Source organism: Pteropus vampyrus, unplaced genomic scaffold (genome assembly GCF_000151845.1).
Source record: "Pteropus vampyrus isolate Shadow unplaced genomic scaffold, Pvam_2.0 Scaffold98, whole genome shotgun sequence".
In the NCBI taxonomy this organism is placed as follows: domain Eukaryota; kingdom Metazoa; phylum Chordata; class Mammalia; order Chiroptera; family Pteropodidae; genus Pteropus; species Pteropus vampyrus.
In genome coordinates, this window is record NW_011888879.1 from 1,351,404 (window position 1) to 1,364,621 (window position 13,218).

Consider the following 13,218-nt stretch of genomic DNA (forward strand, 5'->3'; position numbering starts at 1 on the left):
CTGGTGATTCTTTTCAGTATTTAAATAAATACAATTGTTACACAGCTCTTTTTAAAAGAAAGATGTATATCCAAAAATATGTTACTCATGAAACTCCAAGAAAGCTGTAAGGCAGCCAAGAACTGATGGCATTTAAGGACAGAAAGATTTTGCACTAATAGCCATTGATGGGCGTTGTGCCAATATTTTTAAAATATGCTTTTCAACGACTATAGGTGAAATGGTGAGGAAAGAAATATAATATTACCTCATATCCCAGGACAGAGCTACTACATTTGTATAAAGAAATGACTAAAATAAAGAGTTACTTGTTTTAAATGAAGTCCCGTCTAGGCATTAGACTGTAATCTAAGTGTTGATAGTGCCTAATTTTGACTCCTAAGATAAAGAAAAAGAGCTTATGTACCAAGATTAATTCTCTTTGGCTGCAATGGATACAATTTTCTTTGGGGGCAGTCTTTAGTTTGCTTCCTTTTCAGTACCACATCAGTGGTTTTCCTGGTAGAAGTCTCTGTTGGTGTGGTTTCTATTTGTGTTATTAAGCTCTCCGGTTTAACATCTGGTTTCCTATAACAACTGGAAAAGACTTCTTGGTGGATTCTCTGGAGCTGGATAACAGGCTGCATCTTTAAAACTTGGGAAAATCCGTCTCCTTGTTCAATTAACGCAGGCAAGGACTAAACAAAAGTAAACAAACAGGAATACTCAACATTAATCTCAGGCTGAAACACAAGCACACAGGGACAGACACAACACTCTAGCATTTTAATTTTCTGGGTCAAGACTTTTTCTAAGACCTAATTTTTTAGGTCATGGTTATTCAACTTTACTTTAAAATACTAGTGTTAACTAAAGAATTTTAACTAAAAGCTAAGACTAAAAAGGTACATTCTACTACTACAAATGCCTGGTAGTAAAATAAAACTTTGGTAGGACAGAAGGAACAGAATTTCAGAGCTAAGGGTTTAATATCTGAAATTCCACATGTTAGGATAGTATGTTAGAAATGAGAATCATCAAGAGCAAGGATCAGCACATTTTTCCTGTGAAGAGACATACAGTAAGTATTTTAGGCTCTAGGGGGCCTTACATCTCTGACACAATTATTCAACTCTTTCACTGTAATGTAAAGAAGCCACAGACAATAAGCAAATGAATGGACATGGCTGTATTCCAAAGAAGTTTTATTTGCAAAAACAGGTAACAGGCTAGATTTCAGCCTGGCCCACCACTGTGTGTGAACTCTTGATGAAGAATATGCTATGAAAGAAGCATGAGAACAAGAAAATCGTGAAATCAATAAAAACCACAAAAGAATGTTATAAAAATTTTAAGAACAGGGGAGATTATGAAGGAGTTTAAAAATATTTTTCATATACTAGAAATAGAAATGTTTTCCTGTTTATGTAAAATATGCCAAGAACATAAACAACTTTATTATAATATTATTAAGATTCCAATTTGATATGCAGTATAATGTACTGGTTAGGAGTATAGGCTCTGGAGCCAAACGACCAGGGTTTAAATCTGAGTTACCTATTTGGGCACTCTAATTAAATTAGCCTGTGTCTCAGTTTCCTCATCTGTAAAACAGGGAAATAGCAGTACAAATCTCACTGGTTTATTGTAAGAATTAAATGAAGTAATATAATGTATGTAAAGCAGTTAGATGGTGTTTGACCCATACTAAATGCTCACTAGGTGTTAGCTGGTATATTATTCCAAACTGTTTGCTGGACTGCTCTCAAACTCAAAAACTCAAAAATATAACCAAACTTTAAAGACAGGTATAATACTGGCATGTAGTAGGTACCTAATAAATGGTAGTTATTCTGAATATTACTGTTGCTTAATAAATTCATTAAAGATCTATTTTAGACTACTGAGAAGTCCTATTACAACAGACTAAAACTCATGTGGAGGTTAAAAGCAAATATCTAGCTATACATTTTGTTCATTTTATAATTTTTTGGTATGTAGCTTTTACCTTCATGGCTTCATTCATCTGCTTAGCTATCGTTTCTCCTCTGCATTTCAAATTTTCCACACGAGAGACTGCAAAGAAACCACCAAACAGTATTAGGTTTTTTGTCTATTATCAAGTCACAAAAGACATATAAAAGCTATCTGGACAAACATCTCTTAAGACTATTCACCTTAACTCAATCTTTCTTAGGATACTTTGTCATCTATTAAAACAAGTATCTTATTAATCTAGATAAAGAAAAGGACTGTGAAAATATTAGACGTGTAGCATAAAACTAATCATTATAAGCATAAGATAGACAATAAGAGTTGTATTATGAGTAGTCTTAACACTGTGCCTCTAAAAGAAAGCCTAACGTTTGTCTGATGTGTTATCTACCACTACGTTTAACATCTTCAAGCAACTATCATCATGTTTTAAAATAAACACAGGTTAATATTTGATATTTGTATTACTATGAATTTCATACTTGGACTTAGAATTTATATTCACACCACATCAAAGATACCTAGACTCAATTTCTAGGTAAATCTGGAATAGATTGTCAGTAATATTAATTTTTCTTTCTCCTTACTTCCTTGATGCTTTTCTGATTCCTAATATATTTTATCTTCTTCCAATCTTTGTTATAAATGTTCATGTCTACTTCATAACAGAACCACGTATAATGTATGTAAAGGAAGTCGGAGCAAGTACGTGACTAAGCTGTGGAGGGCCACAGCTTTACTGGCTCTGAGAGACTGGCAATAAGCCAAGAAAAGAATTTCTTTCATAGCTGTTACTTTGTTTTTCTGACTTTCCTTAGCTCAAAAAAGTGAGAACGCTTTTATTTAAAAAAAAAAAAAAAAGGGTAGTAAAAGCAACTGAGAGAAAGATGGCACTCAAAGCAGAAAGGCAAAGGCAACATGATGGCCTCAGAAAAGGGTCTTGACCATTTTTGTCACCAGAGATTTCTTTGGCAATTTGGTGAAGCCCATGGACCCTTCTTAGAATATTTTTTAATGTATTTGTTTTTTAATTGAAGTAGAATTTACATGCAGTGAAATATAGATCTTAGGTTTAGCATTCAATCACCTTTGATACACATATACCAAGACTCGGGACCTTCCCATCACCCCAGGAAGCTCTCCTGTGCCCTTTCCCAGTCAACTTCCCGACAAGCAGCAGACAGCCAAGCGATTTCTATCACATAACTGTGCTTACTCTACAATTTAGGATGTTTTAAAATAAAATTTAAAAGTATAATTATTAAAATTTGTATAGGTAATATATGTGTCTCTTTATTAATGATTTAAATAACAACATCGAGTGGCAAGTCTAATAATTACCGTATTTTGAAAAAAATGAGTGTTCATGATATTGTGAGATATCTGCAACAACTAAAATTGAAAATATCTGTGGCTTCTAGTAGCAAAAATAGTTACAGGTACTGCTAATACCACCACTATTTCCTGCATTCAAAATAGAAGGAAATGCTAAATTTCAGTTTGAGGTTAGTAAAAACAACAATGTAATTTTTTCCTATCCAAGTTATTTCTAAGGGTTGTTATTTATTATACACATGAAAACATAATGGGCACATTGTTTAGAAATCTAACTAACATACTAAGTTTTTCCTATGTTTCCTAAGTATGCAGACACTCGGTATATCTAGATCAAGGTGGTAATTACATGTGTTTATGTGTATGTGTGTTTATAAATTAATCAAGCTGTGTACTGTATGTTATATCTCAATATATAAACACATATACATGATAATGAACAAAATCTTTTTAAATATTTACTACAGAAAGTTGTATTACTTTTATGGATAGGGCAAGGCAAATATTCATTTTTATTGCAAGATTTACAAAATAATCTATCATATAAGCGATCCTTGTATTTTTTATAAACACATGCTATTTTTATAAAAATTTGTTTATAAACCTACATCGATGGACAGCAAGTGCTGCCTTCCATGCACTGCATAAAAGCAATGACAATGCGGAAAGTGCCGAGAATAGTTTAGGTTTGTGTGTGAAATGGAGTTAAGTCCTAGGCTTCTTAGATAATTATGAACACATTTTCACACATGAATAGCTGGTGGGATATTCTAAAGTTGTGCTGGACATATAAGACATCTAGTATTCCTGGCTCCTGACGATAAAATCTACCCTCCCATTACTGCAGTAACCAAAAACTTTTCAACCCCCATTTTTTCAAAAAGGCTGCTAGGGGGCAGTACTGCCTCCAGTGAGAAACAAGGTGTTATTTTTCAGAACTTCCTTGGGAACAAAAACCTCATTTTCTCAATCTTAGACTTCCTAGTGTTGCACACAGTGCCTGACATGTACACTAGGTGCTCCATACGTATGACGGCCAAGGCTATGACAGAGGGGGCGGTGAAGTCACAAAAGAAGGTGAGGTCAATCTAACAGGGGAATTGAAAGGAGAGTAAAAACTTCACAGGTGTTATAAGAGTTGCCTTAAAAGAGGGTTTGATGCTGGGTGGCTGGGAGTGAGTCGGGACAGGAGGTGGGGTGGTAGAGGATGTGCTCTACCAAAACAAGGAAATAAATCAAGAAAGAAGAAAACACAGGAACCAGGAAACATGATCCAAATCAGAAGTAAAGGAAATTCCCAGGGTGATGAGGAAAAAGACAGGCAAGATATAAGCTTTGTACCAGACCTACAGAGCCCCCAGTCCAGATTAGAAGATAAAACACTCCCAGAGGAATAGCTCCAAGAAAAAGGGAAAGGTTTTAAAAATGGATTTAATGGATAACCTGAAGTGTTAACCATATTGAGAGGAATTTTACAGTTCTATTAAAGTGTTTGGGAAAGAATCAGTGATAGACACAACAGCAAACAAAGCAAACAGAAACAAAGCAATTATCATTCCAAAGGGGGATGGGAAGCTGTTCAAGAAACAAAATGTACTCATAGTAATTACGAGACTCATACTGAAGAACATTTACATAGTCATAACAATATTAATACTAAACACTATTGATTTTTTGACAAAGTGAGAGATTAAAAGTGAAGCTAGTAAGTGTAAATTATTCTTTTAAGAAAAGAAAAAGGAGAGTTCAAGGAAGAGAAACACAATGGCATGAAAGCTTTCCCTACTTGATCCTCTGACAGCCCATTCCTATGGTGGCGTATGGCATACACTGCCAATCAATCTTATGTAAACCTTTGGTGACCCTGTGAGGCAAGCTGGTTTCACGGCCCCCTTTCATAGATAAAGGAACAAGCTTCCAGAGCTGAGAAATATATCTAGAATGAAAGAGAATTAGAACCTACACCTCCTAGAATCCAATGCTCCTCTATGTTCTATATGTCCATGCTTCTCTGTGTTCTATATGTAATCTTCCAAAATATCATTTTACCAAAAATCATACTATACTCATAAGAATATACGTTAACAAATGGTAAAAAATCACCTCCAATATAATCAAAATCTCTTGTTCTATTTTTAATTTTTTACCAAACACAATTTATTTTTTTTCGACTCTGTAGTTAAATCTGTTTTAACTATTAATGTTAGAGTAGCTTTTTCAAGTTAATTAAATTCCTTTCATTGAAAACTAAAGAGAGCCATAATTTGAGGAATAAAACAAAACAATTATAAAAAAAACATACAAAGGAGAAAAAACAAACACAAAAATCATCATTAAATATGTGACTGTTATCTGTAAATGCATCAAAAAAGCACTTTCCAACATTAACTTCTACTTAGGAAATTGCAAACTATACAAACTTTTCACTCCCTCACTTAAGATTACTTTTGTAACTAGTAAGGGCATAAAGGTACTACTGATATACAAATATGTGATTTAACAATGTCTCACATGCCAGTGGCTGGTTGCTGACATGCAGGAGAGAATTAGCGATAGACACAACAGTAAACAAAGTAAACAGAAAAATAAAGCAATTATCGCTCCGAAGGGGGATGGGAAGCTGTTCAAGAAGTAAAATATGCTCATAGTGGCTTCCTCCAGGCGCTCACAGTGGCTCTCTCGCCGCAGCCTTGATGGGTACACCTTTATGGTACCACTATTTACTATCTCACACACACAAAGGAGTTTAGCGACCCAAACTGCTACGCACAAGTCCTATTTAAAACCCATGTGGTGGAACTAGTATGCATCTGAAAGGCGATTTACCTAATGTTTTTCATCATAAACGTGTAGTATTTCAGCATTATATTAAATAGGTCTTTAAAGGGTCACCTAGAAACTTATCCTTTATATTACCATTTTGAAATTATTTTTCAGGGGAAGTGCATTTCAAATTCCAAAGCTCAGATTAAATATGAATTCTTGAAACATAACCGTTTGTAAGTGGCTACCTGTAAATATTCTGGCACTGGCTTAAGCAAGTCGGCATTATTATGAAAGAAGAGGAACTGCCTCTAAGTTCTCTGCTTGTAGGGTCAGCAAAAGATATGGAAGTATGGTCGCATCTAGTGTAGAGAAACTAAAAATAGCTCCTTGTCATCACGTTTAGTGAAGGACAGAGGAGAAAAAGGGAGTCTGTTCAATTAACTTCAAAGAACGTTTTTAAAAAGAAGATAATATGGAAGCAATTATTCGTTTATTATTAATAAGATCACAAAAGACTGTAACTGACATATGAAAACTCATCTTATTGGTAGATAGCTAATCAGAAGACTGATGCAAGAATATTAAAAAAAAAGTGTGCTCTTAAAAATGTGGAAGTTAGGCACCCCTGAGGATACTGCCTTCCCTAGTCACTGGCTTTTTAAAACAGGGAAATGAAAAAGTGGAAATGAAAGATTGAGTAATCAACCTAGTTTTGCTTTCAGGTCACTGCACTGACGAAACTAGGAAACATGAACCTCTAAAAGCCTGAGCAAATCCAGAAATTCAGCAAAAAAAGCATTAACTAAGTGCTTCCTTTCTCCTTCCGATGTATTTTATAAACCTAGATGAAAGCGTGTATAACACAGGATGTCTGACTTGTACTGGTTTCTAATGGAGCACCTAAAGGAATGAATAAGACCACGAATTATAAAGTAGCATTCTTGGTAAAAATGAAACCCAAAACTAAGCAGTGATTTATGACTTTCTGGAAGATAACCCTATGCTACAACCTAAATCTCTTGCACCCACCTGCTAGGTAGCAGGTATATAATCCTCTGCATCATTCCCACTTGTACCTCATCAGCTCCGTCAGTACTGAAGACTGTATCTCTCTCGTAAGGCACCCATTTTTTCAAAAAGGCTGCTAGGGGGCAGTACTGCCTCCAGTGAGAAACAAGGTGTTATTTTTCAGAACTTCCTTGGGAACAAAAACCTCATTCTCTCAATCTTAGACTTCCTAGTGTTGCACACAGTGCCTGACATGTACACTAGGTGCTCCATACGTATGACGGCCAAGGCTATGACAGAGGGGGCGGTGAAGTCACAAAAGAAGGTGAGGTCAATCTAACAGGGGAATTGAAAGGAGAGTAAAACTTCACAGGTGTTATAAGAGTTGCCTTAAAAGAGGGTTTGGTGCTGGGTGGCTGGGAGTGAGTCGGGACAGGAGGTGGGGTGGTAGAGGATGTGCTCTACCAAAACAAGGAAATAAATCAAGAAAGAAGAAAACACAGGAACCAGGAAACATGATCCAAATCAGAAGTAAAGGAAATTCCCAGGGTGATGAGGAAAAAGACAGGCAAGATATAAGCTTTGTACCAGACCTACAGAGCCCCCAGTCCAGATTAGAAGATAAAACACTCCCAGAGGAATAGCTCCAAGAAAAAGGGAAAGGTTTTAAAAATGGATTTAATGGATAACCTGAAGTGTTAACCATATTGAGAGGAATTTTACAGTTCTATTAAAGTGTTTGGGAAAGAATCAGTGATAGACACAACAGCAAACAAAGCAAACAGAAACAAAGCAATTATCATTCCAAAGGGGGATGGGAAGCTGTTCAAGAAACAAAATGTACTCATAGTAATTACGAGACTCATACTGAAGAACATTTACATAGTCATAACAATATTAATACTAAACACTATTGATTTTTTGACAAAGTGAGAGATTAAAAGTGAAGCTAGTAAGTGTAAATTATTCTTTTAAGAAAAGAAAAAGGAGAGTTCAAGGAAGAGAAACACAATGGCATGAAAGCTTTCCCTACTTGATCCTCTGACAGCCCATTCCTATGGTGGCGTATGGCATACACTGCCAATCAATCTTATGTAAACCTTTGGTGACCCTGTGAGGCAAGCTGGTTTCACGGCCCCCTTTCATAGATAAAGGAACAAGCTTCCAGAGCTGAGAAATATATCTAGAATGAAAGAGAATTAGAACCTACACCTCCTAGAATCCAATGCTCCTCTATGTTCTATATGTCCATGCTTCTCTGTGTTCTATATGTAATCTTCCAAAATATCATTTTACCAAAAATCATACTATACTCATAAGAATATACGTTAACAAATGGTAAAAAATCACCTCCAATATAATCAAAATCTCTTGTTCTATTTTTAATTTTTTACCAAACACAATTTATTTTTTTTCGACTCTGTAGTTAAATCTGTTTTAACTATTAATGTTAGAGTAGCTTTTTCAAGTTAATTAAATTCCTTTCATTGAAAACTAAAGAGAGCCATAATTTGAGGAATAAAACAAAACAATTATAAAAAAAACATACAAAGGAGAAAAAACAAACACAAAAATCATCATTAAATATGTGACTGTTATCTGTAAATGCATCAAAAAAGCACTTTCCAACATTAACTTCTACTTAGGAAATTGCAAACTATACAAACTTTTCACTCCCTCACTTAAGATTACTTTTGTAACTAGTAAGGGCATAAAGGTACTACTGATATACAAATATGTGATTTAACAATGTCTCACATGCCAGTGGCTGGTTGCTGACATGCAGGAGAGAATTAGCGATAGACACAACAGTAAACAAAGTAAACAGAAAAATAAAGCAATTATCGCTCCGAAGGGGGATGGGAAGCTGTTCAAGAAGTAAAATATGCTCATAGTGGCTTCCTCCAGGCGCTCACAGTGGCTCTCTCGCCGCAGCCTTGATGGGAACACCTTTATGGTACCACTATTTACTATCTCACACACACAAAGGAGTTTAGGGACCCAAACTGCTACCCACAAGTCCTATTTAAAACCCATGTGGTGGAACTAGTATGCATCTGAAAGGCGATTTACCTAATGTTTTTCATCATAAACGTGTAGTATTTCAGCATTATATTAAATAGGTCTTTAAAGGGTCACCTAGAAACTTATCCTTTATATTACCATTTTGAAATTATTTTTCAGGGGAAGTGCATTTCAAATTCCAAAGCTCAGATTAAATATGAATTCTTGAAACATAACCGTTTGTAAGTGGCTACCTGTAAATATTCTGGCACTGGCTTAAGCAAGTCGGCATTATTATGAAAGAAGAGGAACTGCCTCTAAGTTCTCTGCTTGTAGGGTCAGCAAAAGATATGGAAGTATGGTCGCATCTAGGGTAGAGAAACTAAAAATAGCTCCTTGTCATCACGTTTAGTGAAGGACAGAGGGGAAAAAGGGAGTCTGTTCAATTAACTTCAAAGAACGTTTTTAAAAAGAAGATAATATGGAAACAATTATTCGTTTATTATTAATAAGATCACAAAAGATTGTAACTGACATATGAAAACTCATCTTATTGGTAGATAGCTAATCAGAAGACTGATGCAAGAATATTAAAAAAAAAAGTGTGCTCTTAAAAATGTGGAAGTTAGGCACCCCTGAGGATACTGCCTTCCCTAGTCACTGGCTTTTTAAAACAGGGAAATGAAAAAGTGGAAATGAAAGATTGAGTAATCAACCTAGTTTTGCTTTCAGGTCACTGCACTGACGAAACTAGGAAACATGAACCTCTAAAAGCCTGAGCAAATCCAGAAATTCAGCAAAAAAAGCATTAACTAAGTGCTTCCTTTCTCCTTCCGATGTATTTTATAAACCTAGATGAAAGCGTGTATAACACAGGATGTCTGACTTGTACTGGTTTCTAATGGAGCACCTAAAGGAATGAATAAGACCATGAATTATAAAGTAGCATTCTTGGTAAAAATGAAACCCAAAACTAAGCAGTGATTTATGACTTTCTGGAAGATAACCCTATGCTACAACCTAAATCTCTTGCACCCACCTGCTAGGTAGCAGGTATATAATCCTCTGCATCATTCCCACTTGTACCTCATCAGCTCCGTCAGTACTGAAGACTGTATCTCTCTCGTAAGGCACTAAAAACTTTCAAATGCCTGGCTGTGTTCACCTGGCCTCAGCCAAGACTCTGAGCTTATCTTGTAATGCTCTTTCCCTCTGTTCCCTCCACTACAGCCTCAGTGGTCTTTTGTTCCATAAATATTCAAGCTCAGATTTAAAAGCCTTGTTCCAGCTCTTCTAATTGAAAAGCTCTTCCTCTTGTCATAAGATAAATTCCTTCTTGTTACTTCTTCAGAAAAGTGTTTCTCATTACCTGGACGCATCACCTTAGCACTGACATTACTCATTTTTTCAGATTTTATACATTTCTGCTCCCACTAGAACATAAGCTCCACAGAGCAAGAACCTTGTCTATGTTGCTCACCATTATATCCTCCACATTGAGAACAGTTCTGGCATGTAGTAGACATATAGTAAATATACTGAATGTGTGGATGAATAATAGTCATTCAGCATTTATTAAGCATGGTACTATATGTTTGCTGCATAAAATACAAACTCAAATAAAAAAGCTCATGGAGCTTTCAGTTTTGTGAGAGACCAGGGAATATACAAGTACTTATATATTGTAACAATGCTATTAAGAAAATAAACGAGTTATGACGGAAAACTGGGAGAGGCTATTTTAATTAGGGTAGTTAGAGAAGATACCTGAAGAGGCAGCAGTTCAGAGAGAAGCACTGAGGAAAAGCATGTGTGAAAGAGAAGCACTTTCCAAGGACTGAAAGATGGGCCGCAGGGCAAGAGCAAAAGGAAAGTGCCTGAAATGGACCTGGACAAGTAGGTGACAGCCAGACTGTAAGGGAATGCTACGAAGTGTGAAGTTAATTATATATTTTTTAAAATTGGAAGATTTTAAAATTTTAAGCAGAGGAATGAAATGTGATTTGTGTTTTTTTAAGAGTATCTTAGACTTCTAATCAAGTTGTCTTGGAAGTTTACAAACTCCCCACCTTTGTCTAAAACATCATTGGATAAATATAAAAAATTAAAAGAGTATATCCCAAAGCACATATAAAATAAACATTTATATGAATTAGAAAAAAAGTAAAAAGTATGCTAAATCAGTTAAGTCAAATATCACCTGCCCCCCACACACTAGGCTCAGTTTTATAATCTATCTTCTCTTTAAAAAACAAATAATGTCTATATTTACAAACTATTTTATGAGGACAGTATAACCTTGATGACAAAATTGGAAAGGGACAGTATATTTTAAAACATCACAAGTCATTTTTGTGTGTGTGACTATAGATGTAAATGTACTATAGGTAAATATACTAAATAAAATATAGGTAAATTTAATTCAACAGTGTATGAAAGGAAAAATACATTAATGAGAAAGTGGGGTTTTCTCTATGAATGCAAAGATAACCACTAGAAAAATCTGTCATTGTTAATTCACCATACTATCAGTGTTATAAACAAAAAAAGGATATGATCTAGGGACAAAAGAAACTGTATCAATGATAGAAAATGTTCTATATCTGAATTGTGGTGATGGATACATAGCTGTATGTACATTTATCAAAACTCAAACTGTACACAGTAAATAGATGTATTTTATTATATATAAATTATACCTCAATAAAGTTGGTTAAATAAATATATGATCTTAGTCGATACGAAAGTATTTAATAAAATTAAACATTTATTCAGAATTTTAAAATACTATGACCATTATCACCATTACTAGTCATTATATGAGGTTCTAAGCAACTAATTGTCTATTATATTTCAATAAAGACTAAAAGAGAAAAAAATAAGAGGTTCTAATCAATGTAATAAGACAAAAAAAAAAAGATGTGTAAAGTTAGAGAAAAAACAAAACCCATCATAACTTGTAAATGATTTGATTATCTACATTTAAAAGAATCTAACTAAAATTAAACCACTAGAGTTCGGTAAATAAAAATCAGTGGTGTTCCTAAACATTAGCGATATTCAATTTTCAATTATAATATGTAATCCTAAAAAGTTACCTTTTACAACAGCTACAAAAAGGTAAGGTATCTAGGAACAAATAAAAGATGTGTAAAACTTATATAGAGAAATTTATAAAACACTATTTTTTTCTTATAACATTTTATTATATGTTTTTAAACACTTCTCTACACGCATTACAGAATGGCTATCACATCCACTCTCTCAGATAACACTGGTCGCGACGCAGCAAGCAGGCAGCACTCCTATAATCATCTTTATTACATGTGCTCATAACACTATTGAAGGGCATTCTGAAAAACTCAAAATGAGATAGAATGTGCTGCTCACAAATGGGAAGACATATACTGTAAACATGGTACTTCTCTCCTAATTAATCTATAAATTAAATGTAATTCTAATCAAATCCCCGTAAGATTTTTCATGCAACTTAACAAAATGATCCTAACAATTCCTGTGGAATAATAAAGAGCCAAGAATAGGCGACAAATTTTTGAAGAAACTACAAGACATCAAGACTTCCTATAAAACTACAGTAACATGAAAAGTGTGATAATGCTGCAGAGACAGCCAAGTCAACCAAGAAAATTAAAAAGGGAGCCTCGGAAAAGACCCTGAAACATATGGAAACTTAGTATATTAAAGAGGGACATGGAAAAAGATGGACTATTCAATAAATGGTGCTAGGACAACTGGCTATCATCATGGTAGTAATTTACACACCTTCGTCATAAAATTAAAAGAAAAATTCAGATGGATTTAAGATCTACACATGATAATCAAAACTCTGTAAAGAAAATAACAGAAGAATAAAACAAAAAATACCATCAGATTTGTATGGAAGCGCAAAAGACCCCGAATTGCCAAAGCTATCCTGAGGAAAAAAAATAAAGCTGGGGGTATCACTCTGCCTGACTTAAAATTATACTACAGCAACAACAATCAAAATTGCCAGAAGAAAAGACACACAGACCAGTGGAACAGAATTGAGTCCAGAAGTAAACCTCCGTTTATACGGGCAAATAATTTTTGACAAAGGAGGTAAAAATAGACAATGGAGAAAGGAAAGCA

General features: G+C 34.7%; 1 protein-coding gene across 2 annotated transcripts in view; it reads right to left on the reverse strand.

The window, feature by feature from the left end:
- The window catches only part of NSL1 (NSL1, MIS12 kinetochore complex component), a 29,466-nt gene that overhangs the window by 1,986 nt on the left and 14,262 nt on the right, over positions 1 to 13,218 (reverse strand). Inside the window, exons 5-6 of one of the 2 annotated variants that reach the window (XM_011364507.2) lie at positions 1,988 to 2,055; positions 1 to 677 (exon numbers count right to left, since the gene is read on the reverse strand). In XM_011364507.2, coding sequence (XP_011362809.1) covers positions 399 to 677; positions 1,988 to 2,055 — 347 coding nt within the window. In that variant the 3' untranslated portion in view covers positions 1 to 398. The remainder of the gene's footprint in view (positions 678 to 1,987; positions 2,056 to 13,218) is intronic. The other variant, XM_011364508.2, reaches the window with a different exon arrangement.